The sequence below is a fragment of the Mirounga angustirostris genome, unplaced genomic scaffold, assembly GCF_029215605.1.
Source record: "Mirounga angustirostris isolate CCGP_5_RB_7025 unplaced genomic scaffold, mMirAng1.0.hap1 SCAF_17, whole genome shotgun sequence".
NCBI classification, from domain to species: domain Eukaryota; kingdom Metazoa; phylum Chordata; class Mammalia; order Carnivora; family Phocidae; genus Mirounga; species Mirounga angustirostris.
This window is the reverse complement of record NW_026991725.1, coordinates 50,937,063-50,956,378: the sequence shown is the minus strand read 5'-3', so window position 1 is coordinate 50,956,378 and position 19,316 is coordinate 50,937,063. Positions and strand designations below refer to the sequence as shown.

The 19,316-nt window shown below is 43.6% G+C and overlaps 2 protein-coding genes across 8 annotated transcripts in view; one reads left to right on the top strand and one right to left on the bottom strand.

Moving 5' to 3' along the window:
• ZNF18 (zinc finger protein 18) overlaps positions 1–9,125 on the top strand; it is a 28,539-nt gene extending 19,414 nt beyond the window's left edge. For 6 of the 7 annotated variants that reach the window (XM_045889836.2, XM_045889833.2, XM_064583328.1 and 3 more), the window contains exons 6-8: positions 2,468–2,552; positions 3,402–3,509; positions 7,857–9,125. In XM_045889836.2, coding sequence (XP_045745792.1) covers positions 2,468–2,552; positions 3,402–3,509; positions 7,857–8,635 — 972 coding nt within the window. In that variant the 3' untranslated portion in view covers positions 8,636–9,125. The remainder of the gene's footprint in view (positions 1–2,467; positions 2,553–3,401; positions 3,510–7,856) is intronic. The other variant, XM_045889837.3, reaches the window with a different exon arrangement.
• Positions 9,126–11,484: 2,359 nt separating this feature from the next.
• DNAH9 (dynein axonemal heavy chain 9) overlaps positions 11,485–19,316 on the bottom strand; it is a 336,543-nt gene continuing 328,711 nt past the window's right edge. Inside the window, exon 69 of the mRNA XM_064583354.1 lies at positions 11,485–11,712. Coding sequence (XP_064439424.1) covers positions 11,485–11,712 — 228 coding nt within the window. The remainder of the gene's footprint in view (positions 11,713–19,316) is intronic.

Below are 19,316 nucleotides of genomic sequence, written 5' to 3'. Positions count from 1 at the left end.
AAAATGAGGAAAAGGCAAGATGGGTGCAGTTGTGTCTTGCCTGTAGAGTGAGGGCTTTATTCACACATCCCTAGCTTCTTGGCAGTTCCTTGAGCGAGTGTGTGGCTTCATGTGGAGGTATGCTGCTTAGAGCCCTCCTGAAGCGTCTTTTCTGAGTTTTGAATGAGCTGATTACGGACCTTGGGGATTTTGGTGGCCGCACTCTCTGTTGCCTTGTACTGTCTTTGGGAGCTCCCATTCCGGTGCCCACGGAACCGGCTGTGTATCCAGCAAGCCGGGCATCTGAGCAGTCATTCCTGTGCTCGACATGCCCGTTACTCTCTCTGGGACTGCTGAAGCAAGGGTCTGTGTCTTCTGATCGAAAAGACTGAGGGGCCCCGTATTCAGCACGCTGGTTATTTTCAGGAGGTTGTTAAGGTAGCTTCACTCACAGATTAACAAAATAAGCCCATAACTCTATGAATTCCTTTAATAGTCAAAAATTCTAAATTAAAATTCAAATTAAAAATGTGGTTATAGAGATGCCTGGGTGGCTCAGTCGGTTAAGCATCTGCCTTTGGCTCAGGTCATGATCTCGGGGTCCTGGGATTGAGTCTTGTGTCAGGCTCCCTGCTTGGCAGGGAGCCTGCCTCTCCCTCTGCCTGCCGCTCCCCCTGCTTGTGCTCTCTCTTTCTCTCTCTGACAAGTAAATAAATAAAAATCTTTAAAAAATGTGGTTATAGTTAATACTTAAGTATATGGTAAAATATATTTGTCACTTTTCGCTTTTTTTTTTAAAGATTTTATTTATTTTAGAGAGGGAGAGGTAGCGTGTGAGCAGGGGGAGGAGCAGAAGGGGAAACAATCTCAAGCAGAGCCCCACACGAGTCCGATCTTGGACCCCGAGATCATGACCTGAGCCGAAATCAAGTGTCGGACACTTAACTAACTGAGCCGCCCAGGCGCCCCCACTTTTCACATTTTATCTTAAAAAAAAATCCAGCCATCTTTTGCTTTTTAAAATTTTTGCTTAGTATCTGCTCATTGCAGACTTCTGGTGTCTTCATGCTTTTTCAGGTCTTCCGCTTCCCTTTGGTGTGCTGGGGGGCAGACTTGATTTAGGACCGAGAATGGCTTCCCTGGGTGTACCTGTGTCGTAGGATGATCTCATTTTCTTGTTCGTCCTCCTTAGTTTGCTCCCCGTAGCTAGCTATTTGTGATAATAATGCATGGCTATTGGCTTTGAGGTTCCGGAAAGTGTACAGAGCGCCTTAATTCTCTCTGCAGACCCTTGGTGGGCGGTCTGGGAGACCGAGTATCCCGGACACCACTTGTAAGATAAGAACAGTGATAAACGTATCCCTTCCTGAGGAGTTACTTGCCGAGCGCTTTATTTCTGCTGGACGACATACATCGAGTGCCTGCTGTGTTCTGGGCATCGTCGTGGGGACTGAGAAAGTACAGTGGGGAGTCCTTTTCTCATGTGGCTCACATGCCAGTAGGGGCAGCTCTTAGAGACTTGTGCGGATGCGCACGTGTGTGTGTGTACACACACATACACGTAAATATTTTGTAAACTGATGAGTGCTGCGAATGAAGACTACATCGTGCTGTGAAAACAAGTGACGCATTATTTGTTAGCTTTTGAGTTTCGTACTCTAATCAAGTGAGGACGGAGACTCAGAGGTTATGTAACTTAAGATCACACAGGTAGCCGTGGCAAATCTGGGACTCGAAACCCGTGTGTTTGACCCCAAGGGCTGTGCCGTTTATGAATCCCGCCGTCGTACAGACTGAGTCTCCAACAGCCAGCTCCTCGGTGGGAAGACTGGAATTTGAATTCACAGGAGACTCCAGGCTGGCAGCGTTCCCAGTTTTGAGTCTCTGGTCTCCAGTTTCCTAGGAAAAGAAGGGCTTGTTTTGGGGAATAATTGAGGAGCACCTGGCTCCAGAGAATCCATCGATTTTCCATAAGTGGGAGGAAAACTGGTCTAACGTTAGACCTTAAACTCAGAACTGTCGGAGGGTTTCCAAGTGTGCATGGAAGCAGTCTCTGTCTCTGCTCTGAATCCACCGGTCTGTGTCAGGGAGACAACGCAGTTGACTTCATCGTGGGCTCTTGCCACCTTTTTGCTGATTTGCGCTTGCATTTCCAACACCTTCCCTTTTAATTTCTTTTCCCTCTTGAATTTCCAGATTTTAATGAAATATTGGGACTATCAGGCTCCTACCATTCAAAGACCTCTATTATAAGCACTGAGTTAAAAAAAGAAAAATGTAAAGGACAGTGTAGCAAAGGCCTCTGCCTTCTCTCTGTGTCCTTCACTCTTAAATATGTGCAACTGGAAAAAAAAAAATCCAGAACTTTAAAACCTAAATGGTTTCTAACCAGGGCAGGAGATAGTGACATGGAGACTGTGGTTTTCCCCTTTGGCCTCTCCTTGGTTCACAGACGCGCAGCGGTGTCATGGCATTGTGTGTTTTCCAGGAGCAGTGGAGGCACCTGGATTCCACTCAGAAGGAGCAGTACTGGGATCTCATGCTGGAGACCTACGGGAAAATGGTCTCAGGAGGTGAGGGCATGTGCTAGTCTGACGGGCGGAGGCGTTAAACATTTCCCGTGTCCCGTTAGAGACAGCTGCTCCACTTGATGTCGCCTGGGTCAGGGAGGGCACGAGGGGCGCGGCTGGGGGCTGGAGATAGCATTTAGAGAGCTTCCTTGTACTGGAAGGATTCCGTGTGCCCGGAACTGTCATGGCTGCATTCCATGTAGTCACTCCCTAAATCTACGAGATAGGTGAGGGTCATCCTGTGTTGGAGATGACCAAGGTGAGTGTCAGATCCAGCCATGTGCTCACTGTTACGTAGGTCATAAGTGCTGAGTTAGGACAGAACTCAGAACTGTCGGAGTGTGGCTGATTGAGTCCACGCTCCGTGTCACTAAACCGCACTGTCCCAACCAGCCGTTGGTGGGGCCCAATCACCGGACTTGCACCTGCCAGGTGGTATGGAAGCCCTTCTGGTCACCTGTCTAGACTCTTCCTTTTTGTGACCTTCACCATGTATCTTAGTCATCTTGTGAGTTACTGGGGTCTTGGAAGCTCCCAATAGCCTAAGATAAGTTGCTTTTTTTTGTTGTTGTTAAAGATTTTATTTATTTATTTGAGAGGGGGAGAGAGAGAGCGCACAAGCAAGGGGAGAAGCAGTTTCCCCATTGAGCAGGGAACCCCATGCGGGGCTGGATCCCAGGAGCCCGAGATCATGACCTGAGCTGAAGGCAGACGCCTAACCGACTGAGCCGCCCAGGCGCCCCAGATCCTTCATATTTCCCTTTCACAGTCAGATTGTACCTTTGAAGGACACAGCTTGGTCCCCAGTTCTCCCCATTCATCTAGGCTTCCTGTTATCTCTCTGCGTGCCAGGCATTTCCAGTTCCAAGTCTGATCTGACTAATTCAGCAGAATATGGGGAAGAGCTGGTGGGACTGCACCTTCCTGTTGGTGAGAAGATCCCAAGACCCACCTGTATAGGTGAGTGATCTTTCATTGGGCCTGAGCCATTTCTGACCTCCTGTCATTAAATTGGAAGTGGTGGGGGAGGCACTAGGACCTGATGTCTATGACCTTGTCTGTAACGGGCCATGATCTGGTCAGTCCAGTAGGAGTGCTGACGCTGGGTCTCCCCATCTCTGGTTCGGGGCTGTTGATACATATATATGTCATCAAGGAACAGAGACCACACATTGGACCTGCTGCTTCAGTCTTGTCTGCCGTGACAGCTTGCTTTCTCAGACAGAGTTAAGATTAGGACAGGTGGATACCAATACAGATATGAATCGAATCCACTACAAAAAGGTGACATAACAGCAATTACTGCACTTCCTGACTCTGTCGTTTTCCTTTTTTCTTTCTTTATTCTGGTTCTAGCGAAATGAATACTAATTAAGACAAAATAAATGGAAAAACATGTTTAATCTCTGAGCACCTAACTTTCACTAAACAGCAACGACAAACACTTCCTATAAGTCATGTATTTTAAGGCTGGAGAGGAAGAGCTATGTGACCTTGTTCTGTTGTAATGTAGCAATCACCCTTTGTTCGCTGTGCTCTGTTTAAAACATTGCAGTCATGTAACACCTACCTGTCATGCTCACCTCCATACCCCCCCTTCTCTGTAGACCAAAGATCCCAGAACTGTGAAGGAAGAAAAGGGCCAGGGATGACAGTTGCATGACAAGTCATTCTTTCTCCCCAGTGGAATTGAATTAATTATTATCCTCTGCTAATATACTACAGAGACAGCAAGCATCAAATGAAACGTAGGATTTTAATTCTAACCAATAGGTTTATCATACGACTATTTCACAAGGATTCCTGCGGAGCAGTATTTTTCAAACTGTGTTTCATGACTAGTCAGTGTATTGCGAAATCATCTTCTAGGTTGCAGCAAGCATTTAAAAAATTGCAGTGGTAAGACCGAATAGAAAATACCAGAATGCAGGTAGAAAATCTCAAATGTCAGGGTAGGTAGCATTTGGAAATTTTTGTTATAAATATGTGTGTTCTGTATTTCAGTATAAACATATTTCTTACTGTGGGTGGCAGACAAAAAAAAGTTTGAAAACGCTGCTTTAGAGGTTGTTGCATTAGGGTTTTTGTTTTAATAGATTCAGGTTCCCAGCAAAGTTGAGTGGAAGGGATTTCCCATATGCTCCGTGGCAGACAGACTTTATATGTGATATATAGTGATATATATGATGATAGATTTGTGATCTATAGCTCATGTATCCCCACTCATTCTTTTTTTTTTTTTTTCTTTCCCTCCTCCTTCAACCCACCTGCTGACATGGTCCCCTTAGATCTTACCTTGAAAGAGACGCAGAACGTCTATAAAGCTAGCCTGCCTTAACCGGGCAAAGAAATGCCATTGTCGGTTACTGAAAAAGAGGCTCTGTAGGAAGAGAAGCCAGGGAGGTAGGCATGTGCAGGGTGGACTGGAAGGAATGCTTGAGGAACCCTGTGGAAAGTCGATGCCAGAGCCAGGGGTGCAGGGACGGGCCCGGACTAGTGTGGGAACAAGAAATAGGACCAGAAAGGGCTGGTCCCATCTGAAAGACGCAACAGTTAGCTAGTCTCTACCAGATCTGGACTCACACCAACGGGGCAGAAGTCTCGGGAGAGAGCATGTATGCTGTTTGACCATATGGAAGAATGGTTCCTAGTTAAAGCAGGCCAGCAGGGGAGTAAACCTCAGGAAGCCATGTACTCTGATCAAAATCCCAAGGAATTTGCCCCCTCACCCCCAAAGAACTATTTAGGAAAATGAATCTTCAGTAGTTATCTGGGAGAATACTGCAAGAATACGAAAGAGTCTTGGAAGAAGAATGTTTCATCAACATTAGATCTATAAATATTAAGAGTCTGTCATTTTAGTCTGGCTGGCTCAGTTGGTGGTGCTTGTGACCCGATCTCGGGGTCATGAGTTCGAGCCCCACATTGGGCATGGAGCCTACTTAAAAAAAAAAATCTGTCATTTTAGAAAGGTGAAGTCATTAAAATGATGGGCTACTGATATAAAAATAGCCTCACAGACTGATGGAACAGAAAAGGGAGCCTCAGAAGAGACACTGGTCTGTATGAGGATTTAGCATGTGGCAGGGGAAGAGGGAGCGCAGATCCATGGGAGGAGGGGTTCTTCATGAATTAGTTTAAATTTGATGAAAAAGATGTGAAAATAATAATAAGGAAGGATGTGGGTGAATATTTGACTCACGTCTGGGACGGGGAAGATTTTATCAATATAAAAGCCATGGAAGAAAACTGTTAAAGGAAAAGATTGATAGAGTTGAGTATATTTAAAAATAAAAGACCCCCACAACTTACACATATACATAAATAACTCCAAACATGAATAACCCCAAACAAAATTAAGGTAACTAAATTGGTGAAAAACATTGTTCAAAAACACGACAGATTAATGATTATTTTTCTTAATATGAGAGAGTTAATGCAGGTTAATAAGAAAAAATGACTTTCCCAGTAAAAAAATGGACAGGAGTCTTATGAAAAATAGCTCATAAATGTGAAAAAAGTCATCCTTCATTCACTAAGGAATTAAAATTTATAGCAATGAAAAGCTTACTTCTTTCACCACTCTCAGTGGCCAGTTATTTTAGAAATACTCAGTATTTAAGTATCGAACACTCCCCTTCGCTTAGCCCAGCTAAGCGGGAGGGCGTAGTCTTTCTGGAGATGGATTTGCCAGTCAGTGTCAGGAGCCTCAGAAAGAGCGTCACGTCTCTTGGCACGGTAGTAACACTTGAAGGAACCTGAAGTGGTCAGAAATGTGGGCAAAAATGGATGAAGAAAAATCGCAGCATTATTTATAGCAGCCAAACCACAAGAAACAACTTGGATTTCCACAGTAGGAGAATTCAGTAAGTCAAGTGCTTAGTATTATGTGTTTATGGTGACGTCTCCATGATGGACTATAATTCAGCTTTAAAATGATATTTATAAAGGCTTCTTTAAAGACAAGAGAAAAGTACCTTTGTCATTTGAGAGGAGTATGTTCTAAGACTCTGTGAATTAACAAGTCAGGTAAAGTTGTTAGCAGATTCCGGGGTCTCTAACAGATAATTTGAAGACACTAATACAGGAAAGAGAAAGGATCTACCCCTAACCCTAACCCTAATTTATAAAAGTTGGACACAAATTCTGCCACCAAAATAAAAGCTTTTACTCTATGTATCATTTAGCGGTAATAACCAAAAACTTAAGTTAGGAGAAAAACAATCTTTTTTTTAAAAGATTTTTATTTATTTGAGAAAGCGAGCGAGAGCACAGAGGGGGAGAGAGAGGGAGAAGCAGACTCCCAGCTGAGCAAAGAGCCCCTTGTGGAGTTCGAACCCAGAACCTGAAACGCTTACCAACTGAGCCACCCAGGCACCCGGAGAAAAACAGAATTTTAACTGTTAACCCGAGTTAGTGAAACACAGGGAATGCTGCATTCAGGCACAGACTGAGGGATCCACTTCGGCACCACAGCCTCACTGTGCATTAAAGCCACACAGTAAAGTGACACATTAATGCATTTCATGAAGTTTTAGGTGACTCGTGAATGGGAGAATCCATGTGAAATTGGTAAATGCCGCCATTTACAATTTAAGTGCCACAAAGCCAGGTATGGAACTGTGTATACAGTATGATATCAATTATGTAAAAAAAGAGAAAAGCACGCACATATGTAAACTATACATATGTCTAGATTAAACAAACACCGGAAGGAAATGTATAATCATGGTTGCTACCTCTGGGTAGTATGACTGAGGTTGGATTGGTTTTCTTCTGTTTTTCTCTCCAAATTATTTTTAATGATCAGACTTATGTTTTATGTAGAACCAGATAAAAACGAATCCTTTTTCAAAGTAACACCCTTATATAATACCCTTGTTTTTCCTGGGCCTTAAGAAATGCATGCTGCTCGGGGTGGCCTGGCTGGCTCGGTTGGTGGAGCGTGCGACTCTTGATCTCGGAGTTTTAGGTTCAAGTCCCATGTTGGCTGTAGAGATAACTTAAAAATAAAATCTTAAAAAAAAGAATGTGGCTCATTTACGGGGGCAGGGGCGGTCGGCAGGGCCCTGTGTGCACCCCCTCTGCTGTCAGACGTTCTCCTCAGCCCCAGAGCTGGACCACTTAGCCTGGACCCCAGCAGTGAGTGCCAGGCGCTCGGGCTGGATGATGATATCCTTCCTCACTCACTGATGCTCCCTTGACAAGAAGAATTAATGTTTCATGATGAACCTTTTTTCTTCATACCAGTTAGAAAACAGGGCATCCCATTGATTGAATGATTTCAAATCTTCTTTCTTCTTCCAGGAGACAGGCAGGAGAATGACAAAGAGAACGTGAATTTGGAAAATTGTAGAGGCCAGGAAGCTTCTGATGTCTCCTGTCAAGTGTCAGGTGAGGCACCTTCTCAGGTGTCCTTGGGTGGCCTCGTCAGTGAGGATGAACCGAGATGCTTTGGAGAAGGGGACAGTCTCCCCGAGGCTCCAGAAAACCTTCAGGGTGAGGGGCCAGCGAGCCAGCTTTCGCCCCATGGAAGGAATTCTGGGAAACAGCATTTGGCTAATCCCCATCCAGAAGAACTGTCCCTGCTGTGGCTGGAGGAGAAGAGAGAGTCCTCTCCGAAAGGGCAGCCGAGAGCCCCCATGTCCCAGAAACTCCCCACCTGCAGGGAGTGTGGGAAGACCTTTTATAGGAATTCTCAGCTGGTTTTCCACCAAAGAACTCACACCGGAGAGACGTACTTTCAGTGCCCCACCTGCAAAAAAGCCTTTCTACGGAGTTCAGACTTTGTGAAGCATCAGAGGATCCACACGGGAGAGAAGCCTTGTAAATGTGATTACTGTGGGAAAGGCTTTAGCGACTTCTCGGGGTTGCGTCACCATGAGAAGATCCACACGGGAGAGAAACCCTATAAATGTCCCATCTGTGAGAAAAGTTTTATTCAGAGATCCAACTTTAATCGACATCAGAGAGTTCACACAGGAGAGAAACCTTACAAGTGTTCCCGCTGCGGGAAGAGTTTCAGCTGGAGCTCGAGCCTTGATAAACATCAAAGATCCCATTTAGGAAAGAAGCCCTTTCAGTAGTCAGGCTCTCTTAGCCCAGTTCTGGCTCTGGTCCTTTTAAAAATACTTCGTTCCATCTGGAGAAATTGCAGCTCTTAAAGACCAGCCCTGTTCTTTTTTTTATCATCATGGATGAGAGAGGAGAGTTACCTGAACACGGCTTTGGACTGGGAGGACATGGTGGCCTCTGGGTTGGATTTTGCCTTGGTTTATTTTCTTGCTTCTGTGTCAGGAGAAAGAAGAGTCTTCATCTTTCAGCTCATTTCTTGTTTCGGAGATCCTGTGTTATAAGTGCTGTCTGGGGAGAGTTTAACTGGATGAGGGCAGTTGCTGCTCATGGGAAGGACCTCAGGTCAGCTCTTTAGGTTGGGGGTCCTAGAGTAGATCTCTTGTTACAGAAGGGGCAGCGGAGAGGGCCAGGGAGCTCCCGTGTGTTCCTTGTCACACAGGTACAAAAATTAACTTCAGGTGTCCCTCGTTTTAAATAAACTTAACGTCACTCCCTATCTTATTTGTGTCTCTAGTGTCGACTTTGTTTTAACTGTAACTCAAAGTGCATTTTCTCATAGAAGACCCTAAATGGTGGTTGAGCTCCTGATCATCCTGTACAAACTTACCAAGTTTATCAGTCAGCTGAACAGTAATAGGAAATTGCTAACCTGGTGTCCAGGTGTGAGAACTCGGTTAGTGCTGGGCATTCTTTCTCTCGGGTAAGTGTGTCATGCCTGGTGTCCTTCTGAGCTCACCTCCCACTTGCTCAGCTGCCACAACCTGCCCCTCTTTCTCCTGGCTGTCAGTTTTCCAAAGTGGTGTGTGCTTTAAAATGATTTTTTTTTTTCTTAAGTAGGCTCTGTGCCCAGCGTGGAGCACAATGCGGGGCTTGAACTCACGGCCCTGAGATCGAGACCTAGGCTGAGATCAAGAGTCGGACGATTAACCGACTGCGCCACCCAGGCGCCCCTAAAATGATCTTCATTATCTCATTTGGTCAGTAGGTATTAGGAGGAAGTCAGTAGTATTGATCTACTTTCAGTTCTGTCTGGAGGTGTGACACGGAGATCTAACCTGCACACTTGTCCTTTCTTCCAGATCACATGCCCCAAGGGTCCTGCTCTCAGAGTGAGACTTCCGTCTTCCTTCCGTCTTGGTCCTCCTCTCGCCTGCACTTGTTTTATTGTTGCTGAGGACCAGGAAGGATGAGGCTCCGAGGAGGGCAGAGCTGTCTTCCTGCAAACAGATTAATCTGTAGGCAGGAAACTGTAGGTTGTTGGCAAACCATGGCAAGTATGTTACAGGTTGATGAGGAGAGACAAAACTCAAGTTGGAATTCCTGGATTCCAGAGGAATTTTATTAATTCCCTTATGGCATGGAGGTGAGGAGTAAGGCCCCTCATTAGGGGGGGCAGGAACCACAGGGCAGAAAGCAGGAAAATCATGGAGGAATTAGCATTTGATTCTGTATTCGATACAGCAGAGATTTGTAGGGTGTTGGGATTATATTTATTTACTTATTTACTTATTTATTTGAGAGAGCACAAGCAGGGGGAGAGGCAGAGGGAGAGGGAGAAGCAGACTCCCCGCTGAGCAGGGAGCCGGACTTGGGGCTCCATCCCAGGACCCTGGGATCACAACCTGAACTGAAGGCAGACACTTAACCGACTGAGCCACCCAGGTGTCCCAGGATTTTGTTTTAGATCAGCAGTTCTGCAAGTGTGTTCCCTGGACTGGCAACATCGGAAGTCTGTTAGACTTTCTGAATCATAAATTCTGAAGGGTGGGGCCCAGCAGTCTTTGTTTTAACCAACCCCCCAGGGGGACTCTGATGCCTGCTCAAGATTTAGGGCCACTGTTCTAAATCATAATTCATTAAGGATATGTAGGATTAAGGATTCTAGAAGGAATACTAGGCCCTCCTGGACTCTTCTTAGCACACAGGCCTCCCTATAAGAGCTCTTTAGAACTCTGGAACTCTTTGGGCTTCCAGTGAAAATTTGTTCCGCAGAGAAAAATCTAGAAGACTGTTAGGTTCAAAAGCTTTAGGTGAAGAGTTTCTCCATGGGTCCCTCTTAAATGATATGAAGGATGATAGAGATACAAGGAAACAACCTAACTCATTCACAGTTGTGTTCTCAGCGAACCGTAGGTGTTTGACAAATTGAAGGCGTGTGTGAATTAATGAAGGATAAATATCATGTGTATACTTCCCTTATCCTCTAGAGCAGTGATCAGCAAAATATGGCCCCCCACGTTTTTGCAAATACAGTTTTATTGGAGCCCAGCCACACCCACTTATGTAGGTGCTGGGGCCACTTTGGGTCCACAGTGGCAGCACTGAGTCATTGCAGTGGAGACAAATGCCCCGCAAAGCCTGTCTGGCCCTTGACAGAAAAAGTTGGGTGATCCCTGATCCAGAGTACTATTTCTCAAACCGTGCTGTGCGTACGTATCACCTGGGGAGCTCGTCAAAATACAGACTTGGGGGTGATGCTGAAGTGTCTAGTCCACAGAGTAGCTGGGAGCTCGAGCACTGAGTTTGGTGCCGTGCACCAACATCAGGGCTCAAGTGTTTGTGGTTCGTTTCTCTTGGTCACTTCAGGATCACCTATGACTCTGCCACTCTCAAAGCTGGGGCCAGACACACTAGAAGAATCAATCACTTTATTAGGAAAGGTGCAGTGTTCTGAAATGCTTCTCCCCTAGTTCCTGGGTCTGGACACCTCCAGCTCTGCCTTCTCTCCAGGTTCCCTACAAGAATTCTACAGAATTGTGAGTACGTGTGATTCCTTATCTCTGCGTCTCCGTCTCCCCTCACCCACTTGTCCTGGGCAGCCTCCAGCCCCGCCTTGTTTTCTTAGTGGTTCTGCAGGCAGCTAAGTCTGGAGAAGCAAAGCGACTCCAGCTAGAACCCACTTAGATGGCTTCTCCTTAGTCTTCAGGTTGAAAGTCCACACGTAGGTGGGTCCCCGCTGACAAGTCTTGTACACAGGACAAGGGTAGACGCTGCGGCAGTCCTGCTTATCTGCAGGAATGGCCTTGATGAACATCACAGGCATGGGGGGTGTCAGATCCTTCAACTTTGCCTCTGTAATGATCCCAGCCTGAGGACAAGAACAGGAAAAGAGCCAGCTTAGATCAGACCCAGAGCCAGCCTTCTGTCCACAGACTTAGTAGCTGAGAGCCTGGGAATGCCTGCTGCCTTTCAGGTTTGCTCAGCAACCCACGTTGGAATGCATCTGAGATGCGGAAAACATATTTCTACTGTTTTCCAGCCTAAATCACTTTTTGAAGGTGAGTTCTAGAAGTTGTTACATGCCATATACAAATTAATCCCTTTGAAACTTGAGTCTCTTTATATTTTTTCACCCATTCATTTCATAAGCATGTCAGATGCAACTGTTTGCCAGATGTCGTCATGCTAGGTGCTAGGGATTTAAAGACGAGTAAGACACAGTTCCTGCTAGCAAATGCTTTAGATGAGTTTGGTGATGTCCTGTTCAGTTTCATATGGGACCTCACCATCCTCAAGAGCATTTTGACTTTTTGAGCAGAGCTATGTTCTCTCTTGTAGTCATGTGATAGGGAGCTAACTATTCTGTAGCTTTCCAGCCTCTGTGGTTTCCTGAGATGTCCCATTAGACTGATCTAGGACTTTTTTTTTTTAATTAATTAATTTATTTATTACTAGTCCTGAGAAATGTTCTGAGGAACAAAAGGGTTCCCTCATCAGACAAGCTTGGGAAATGGTGCTTACCAATACCCTGGGCTTGAAGCTTATAGTGCATGCTAGCACACTGAAGACAAGAAATCCTAGCAGTAAAGAAAAGAGATGAACTTTATTTAACCTGGGGTTCCCCAAACTTATTTGACCACAGGACTCTTTTCTTTGCAACCTATTTGTTTCCCATGGCACTAGTGTTTTATGGAGCATACTTTGGGAAGTGTTGATATAGAGTGATTTACAGATTCCTTGCTTTTGTCCTGGTGATTCAGCGCCTTCTCCTATGGATAGAGCTTGGTTCATTTTCCATGAAATTTATTTAAAGAGGAGAATGTGCCTTTTCAGTTCTATTAGAAGTTGGTATGAGGTATGAATAACAGAACTAAGGTAAATGGTGGGGACCCCCTTAAGTCCAGCAACCGAGTGTTTATGGCAGGGAGTGGGAGCAGGAGTAGGACCTTTCTTTTTTCCCCACATACCATAAAACCAACCCTTTTAAAATGTACAAGTCAGTGTTTTTAAATTACAGTCCATCACTTTGTAATTCCAGAATATTTTCATCACTCCCAAAAGAAACTAACCATTAGCAGTCACCATTAGTAGTAGGGTATTGATGTCTCAAGTTATTGTGGTTGAATTCTCGGCATATTTGTTTTTTTTTTTTTTTTAAGATTTTATTTATTTGTGTGAGAGAGAATGAGAGAGAGCACATGAGAGGGGGGAGGGTCAGAGGGAGAAGCAGACTCCCTGCCGAGCAGGGAGCCCGATGTGGGACTCGATCCAGGGACTCTGGGATCACGACCTGAGCCGAAGGCAGTCGCTTAGCCAACTGAGCCACCCAGGCGCCCATGAATGGCATATTTGTTTCTATCTCTTTATTTTCAACCTATTGTGTCTTTGAATCTAAAGTGTATCGCTCCACTTTTTTCAAAGAAATGGAACAAATAATCCTAAAATCTGTATGGAACCAGAAAAGACCCCACATAGCCAGAGGAATGTTGAAAAAGAAAAGCAAAGCCGGCAGCATCACAATTCCCGGACTTCCAGCTCTATTACATAGCTGTCATCATCAAGACAGTATGGTACTGGCACAAAAACAGACACATAGATCAATGGAACAGAATAGAGAGCCCAGAAATGGACCCTCAACTCTGTGGTCAACTCATCTTCGACAAAACACGAAAGAATGTCCAATGGAAAAAAGACAGCCTCTTCAACAAATGGTGTTGGGAAAATTGGACAGCCACATGCAGAAGAATGAAACTGGACCATTTCCTTACACCACACACAAAAATAGACTCCAAATGGTCGAAAGACCTCAATGTGAGACAGGAGTCCATCAAAATCCTAAAGGAGAACACAGGCGGCAACCTTTTCGACCTCAGCTGCAGCAACTTCTAGAAACATCGCCAAAGGCAAGGGAAGCAAGGGCAAAAATGAACTATTGGGACTTCATCGAGATAACAATCTTTTGCACAGCAAAAGAAACAGTCAACAAAACCAAAAGACAACCGACAGAATGGGAGAAGATATTTGCAAATGACATATCAGATAAAGGGCTAGTATGCAAAATCTATAAAGAACTTATCAAACTCAACACCCAAAGAACAAAGAATCCAATCAAGAAATGGGCAGAAGACACGAACAGACATTTTTCCAAAGAAGACATCCAAATGGCCAACAGACACATGAAAAAGTGCTCAACATCGCTCGGCATCAGGGAAATCCAAATCAAAACCTCAGTGAGATACCACCTCACACCAGTCAGAATGGCTAAAATTAACAAGTCAGGAAAGGACAGATGTTGGCGGGGATGCAGAGAAAGGGGAACCCTCCTACACTGTTGGTGGGAATGCAAGCTGGTACAGTGTGGAGGTTCCTCAAAAAGTTGAAAATAGAGCTACCATACAATCCAGCAATTGCACTACTGGGTATTTACCCCAAAGATACAAATGTAGGGATCCGAAGGGGTACATGCACCCTGATGTTCATAGCAGCAATGTCCACAATAGCCAAACTGGAAAGAGCCGAGATGTCCATCGACAGATGAATGGATAAAGCAGAGGTGGTATATATATACAATGGAATATTATGCAGCCATCAAAAGGAATGAGATCTTGCCATTTGCAACGATGTGGATGGAACTGGAGGGTGTTATGCTGAGCGAATAAGTCAATCAGAGAAAGATATGTATCACATGACCTCACTGATAGGAGGAATTCTTAATTTCAGGAAACAAACTGAGGGTTGCTGGAGTGGGGGGTGGGGTGGGAGGGATGGGGTGGCTGGGTGATAGACACTGGGGAGGGTATGTGCTATGGTGAGTGCTGTGAATTGTGCAAGACTGTTGAATCACAGATCTGTACCTCTGAAACAAATAATGCAATATATGTTAAGAAAAAAAAAGCAGGAGGGAAAGAATGAAGGGGGGGAAATCGGAGGGGGAGACAAACCATGAGAGACGGTGGACTCTGTAAAACAAACTGAGGGTTCTAGAGGGGAGGGGGTTGGGAGGATGGGTTAGCCTGGTGATGGTTATTAAAGAGGGCACGTTCTGGGCGCCTGGGTGGCTCAGTTGGTTAAGCAACTGCTTTCAGCTCAGGTCATGATCTTGGAGTCCCTGGATCGAGTCCCGCATCGGGCTTCCTGCTCGGCAGGGAGTCTGCTTCGTCCTCTGACCCTATCCCCTCTCAGGTGTTCTCTCTCTCTCATTCTCTCTCTCTCAAATAAAAAAAAATAAAAAAATAAAAAAAAATAAAAAAATAAAAAAAAATAATAAAATTAAAAAAAAAAGAGGACACGTTCTGCGTGGAGCACTGGGTGTTATGCACGAACAATGAATCATGGATCAGTACATCAAAAACTAATGATGTAATGTATGGTGATTAACATAACAATAATCAATTTTAAAAAAGTGTATCGCTTGTGGACAGCATACAGTTGAATCAGAAAAAATCCATTCTGCCATTCTCTGCTTTTTAACTGTAGTGTTTAATCTATTTACATTTAATGTAATTACTGATAAGGTAAGGTTTACATCTGCCACTTGATTTGCTTCCTTCTTTTCTGTTCAGTAGATATATTTTAGTGTACCACTTTGATTCCCTTATTAATTCTTTTACTGTTTTATTTATTTTTATTAGGTTTTTAAATTTTATGTTAGTCACCATACAATACATCATTAGTTTTTGATGTAGTGATCCATGATTCATTGTTTTCTTGTAACACCCAGTGCTCCATGCAGTACGTGCCCTCCTTAATACCCATCACTGGGCTAACCCATCCCCCCACCCTCCTCACTTCTAAAACCCTCAGTTTGTTTCTCGGAGTCCATAGTTTCTCATGGTTCATCTCTCCCTCCGATTTCCTCCCCCCTTCATTTTTCCCCTCCTTCTCCTAATGTCTTCCATGCCATTCCTTATGTTCTACAAATAAGTGAAACCATATAATTGACTTTCTCTGCTTGACTTATTTCACTTAACATAATCTCCTCCAGTCCCATCCATGTTGATGTAAAAGTTGGGTATTCATCCTTTCTGATGGCTGAGTAATATCCCATTGTATATATGGACCACATCTTCTTTATCCATTCATCTGTTGAAGGACATCTAGGCTCTTTCCACAGTTTGGCTATTGTGGACATTGCTGCTATGAACATTGGGGTGCATATGGCCCTTCTTTTCACTACGTCTGTGTCTTTGGGGTAAATACCCAGGAGTGCAATTGCTGGGTCATAGGGTAGCTCTGTTTCTAATTTTTTGAGGCATCTCCACACTGTTTTCGAAAGTGGCTGTACCAACTTGCATTCCCACTAACAGTGTAAGAGGGTTCCCCTTTCTCCACAACCTCTCCAACATTTGTTGTTTCTTGCCTTGTCAATTTTTGCCATTCTAACTGGTGTAAGGTGGTATCTCCATATGGTTTTGATTTGAATTTCCCTGATGGCTAAATGATGATGAACATTTTTTTATGTGTCTGTTAGCCATTGGTATGTCTTCTTTGGAGAAGTGTCTGTTCATGTCTTCTGCCCATTTTTTGACTTGATTATTTGTTATTTGGGTGTTGAGTTTGAGAAGTTCTTTATAGATCTTGGATACCAGCCCTTTATCTGTACTGTCATTTGCAAATATCTTCTCCCATTCTGTGGGTTGCCTCTTTGTTTTGTTCACTGTTTTCTTTGCTGTGCAGAAGCTTTTTATCTTGATGAAGTCCTAAAAGTTCATTTTTGCTTTTGTTTCACTAGCCTTTGGAGATGTATCTTGAAAGAAGTTGCTGTGGCAGATGTCAAAGAGGTTACTGCCTCTGTTCTCCTCTAGGATTTTGATGGATTCCTGTCTCACATTGAGGTCTTTCATCCACTTTGAGTTTATCTTTGTGAATGGTGTTAGAGAATGGTCGAGTTTCATTCTTCTGCATGTGGCTGTCCAATTTTCCCAGCACCATTTATTGAAGAGACTGTCTTTTTCCATTGCATGTTTTTTCCTGCTTTGTCAAAGATTATTTGACCATAGAGTTGAGGGTCCATATCTGGGCTCTCTATTCTGTTCCATTGGTCTGTATGTCTGTTTTTGTGCCAGTACCATGCTGTGTTGGTGATCACTGCTTTGTAATATAGTTTGAAATTGGGCAATGTGATGCCCCCAGCTTTGTTTTTCTTTTTCAACATTTCCTTGGCAGGATATGGATAAAAAGACAGGACCCATCCATATGCTATCTACAAGGGACTCATTTTGAACCTAAAGATACATCTTTTATTGTTTTAAAAAATTATTTTCTTAGTGGTTTCCCTAGGGATTATAATTAACATCAATGTATAAAAATCTACTTCAGGCTAATACCAACTTAATTTCAGTAGTATACAAAAACTCTATTCCTAGATAAGTTCCATTCCTTACCCTTCTTGTGCTTAAGACCTTGTGTTGTTTTCATTATACAAATTACATCTTTTATGCTTATCAGCACAGATTTATAGTTATTGCTTCTTGCAGCTGTCTTTTAAATCAGATAGGAAATCATGGAACACTACATCAAAAACTAATGATGTAATGTATGGTGATTAACATAACAATAATAATAAAAAAATAAACCAGACAGGAAAGAAAAGTTACAAAAAAATTCATTTATACTTTCTTTTATATTTACACATATAATTACCTTTACTGGTATTCTACTTCTTCATGTGGACTTGAGTTACTGTCTTGTAACTCATTTCATCCTGAAGGATTCCCTTAAGTATTTCTTATAGGTCTGGCCTACTAGTGGTAAATTCTCTCTCTCTGTCTCTCTCTCATTGTGAACTCATGACCCTGAGATCAAGACCTGAGCTGAGATCAAGAGTTGGATGCTCAACAGACTGAGCCACTCAAGTGCCCCTCTTTCTTTCTTTTTAACCTGGGAATGTCTTAATTTCTCCTTCAGTTTTGAAAGATAGTTTTACTGGATATAGAATTGTTGGCTGACAGTCTTTCTTTCAGCAGTTTGGTCTTTCATTCTACTGTCTTCTGGCCTTCCTGGTTTCTTATGAGAAATCAACTGTTCATCCCATTGAGGACCCCTTGTATGTGATGAATTGCTTTTCTCTTGCTGCTTTCAAGATTCTCTCTTTATCTTATAACATGTCAAGGTATGGATTTCCTTTCCTTTTCCTTTTCCCTTGCCTTTCCCCTTTCCTTTCCTTTTTTCTTTTTCCTTTACTTTCCTTTTCCCTTTCCTTCTCCCTTTCCTCTCCTTTCTAAGTAGGCTCCACACCCAGCGTGGAGCCCAATGCAGGGCTTAAACATATGACCCTGAGATCAAGTCCTGAGCTGATACCAAGAGTCGGAGGCTTAGCTGACTGAACCACCCAGGTGCCTCAAAGTATGGATTTCTAAGTTGATCCTATTTGGATTTTGTTGAGATTCTTGCATATGTAGATTGATGTTTTTATCAAATCTTGAAAGTGGTCATTATTGCTTCAAGTATTCTTTCTGGCTCTGGCTCTCCTCTTCTTTTGGGACTCCCACTGTATGGATGTTTGTATGCTTGATGGTATTCCTCAGGTTTTTAAATTGTTCATTTGTCTTCATTTTATCTTTCTGCTTCTCAGGTTGGATAATCTTAATTGACGTATTCCAAGTTTGGTGATTCTTGCCTACTCAAATCTTCTGTTGAATCCCTCTATTGAATTTTCATTTAAGGTATTATAGTTTTCAGCTCTAGAGTTACTACTTGGTTTTTTGAAATGTAATTTCTATCCCATTATTAGTATTCTCTATTCAGTGAGACATTGTTAACACTTTCTTTTGGTTCTCTGAACATATTTAAAATGGCTGATTAAAAGGCTTTGTCTGGTATGTCCCGCTTCTGAACTCCCTCAGGGACCATTTCTCTTGACTGCTTTTTCCCCTTTTTGTTTCTTTGCATGTCTCATAATTTTTTGTTGAAAACTTGAACATTTTAAATAATATAATGTGGCAACTCTGGTGATCAGATCTCCCTCCACAGGATTTGTTGTTTGTTTAGTGACTTTTCTGAACTGATTCTGTAAAGTCTTTGTCACATAGGACTACGACTACTGAAGTGGCCTGCTCAGTTAGTTTAGTGGTTAGCAAGGAACAGGACAGAGATTTTGGTAAGTCTCACAGTTTTTGCTCAGGGGCTCTGTGTATGAGTTGGGCATGCCTTCAGTGCTCAGCAGGGCAGTTTAACACTGTGCCTTAGCCTTCACTTCCTGCTTTCACAGAGCCTCGAGGGCAGGCACAGGTGAGCTTCCAGCCTTCTCAGGTCTTTCTTGAGCATGTGCACAGGGCTGCACATGGGCGTGGCCTTCTGGGTTTCCAGTGACATGTTGGAGGTCATTTCATTCTGCAGCTTCTCCTTGTGAGCTTTTTGGTTAGCCTATTATTTGCACTGTTATCTACCACCTCAGGGAAGCTGCAAGGTTAAACAGTTGTCTTTGACTGTTTTCAGTACATGCCCTTGGGGAGACAGGCTGTTGCCTTGGGT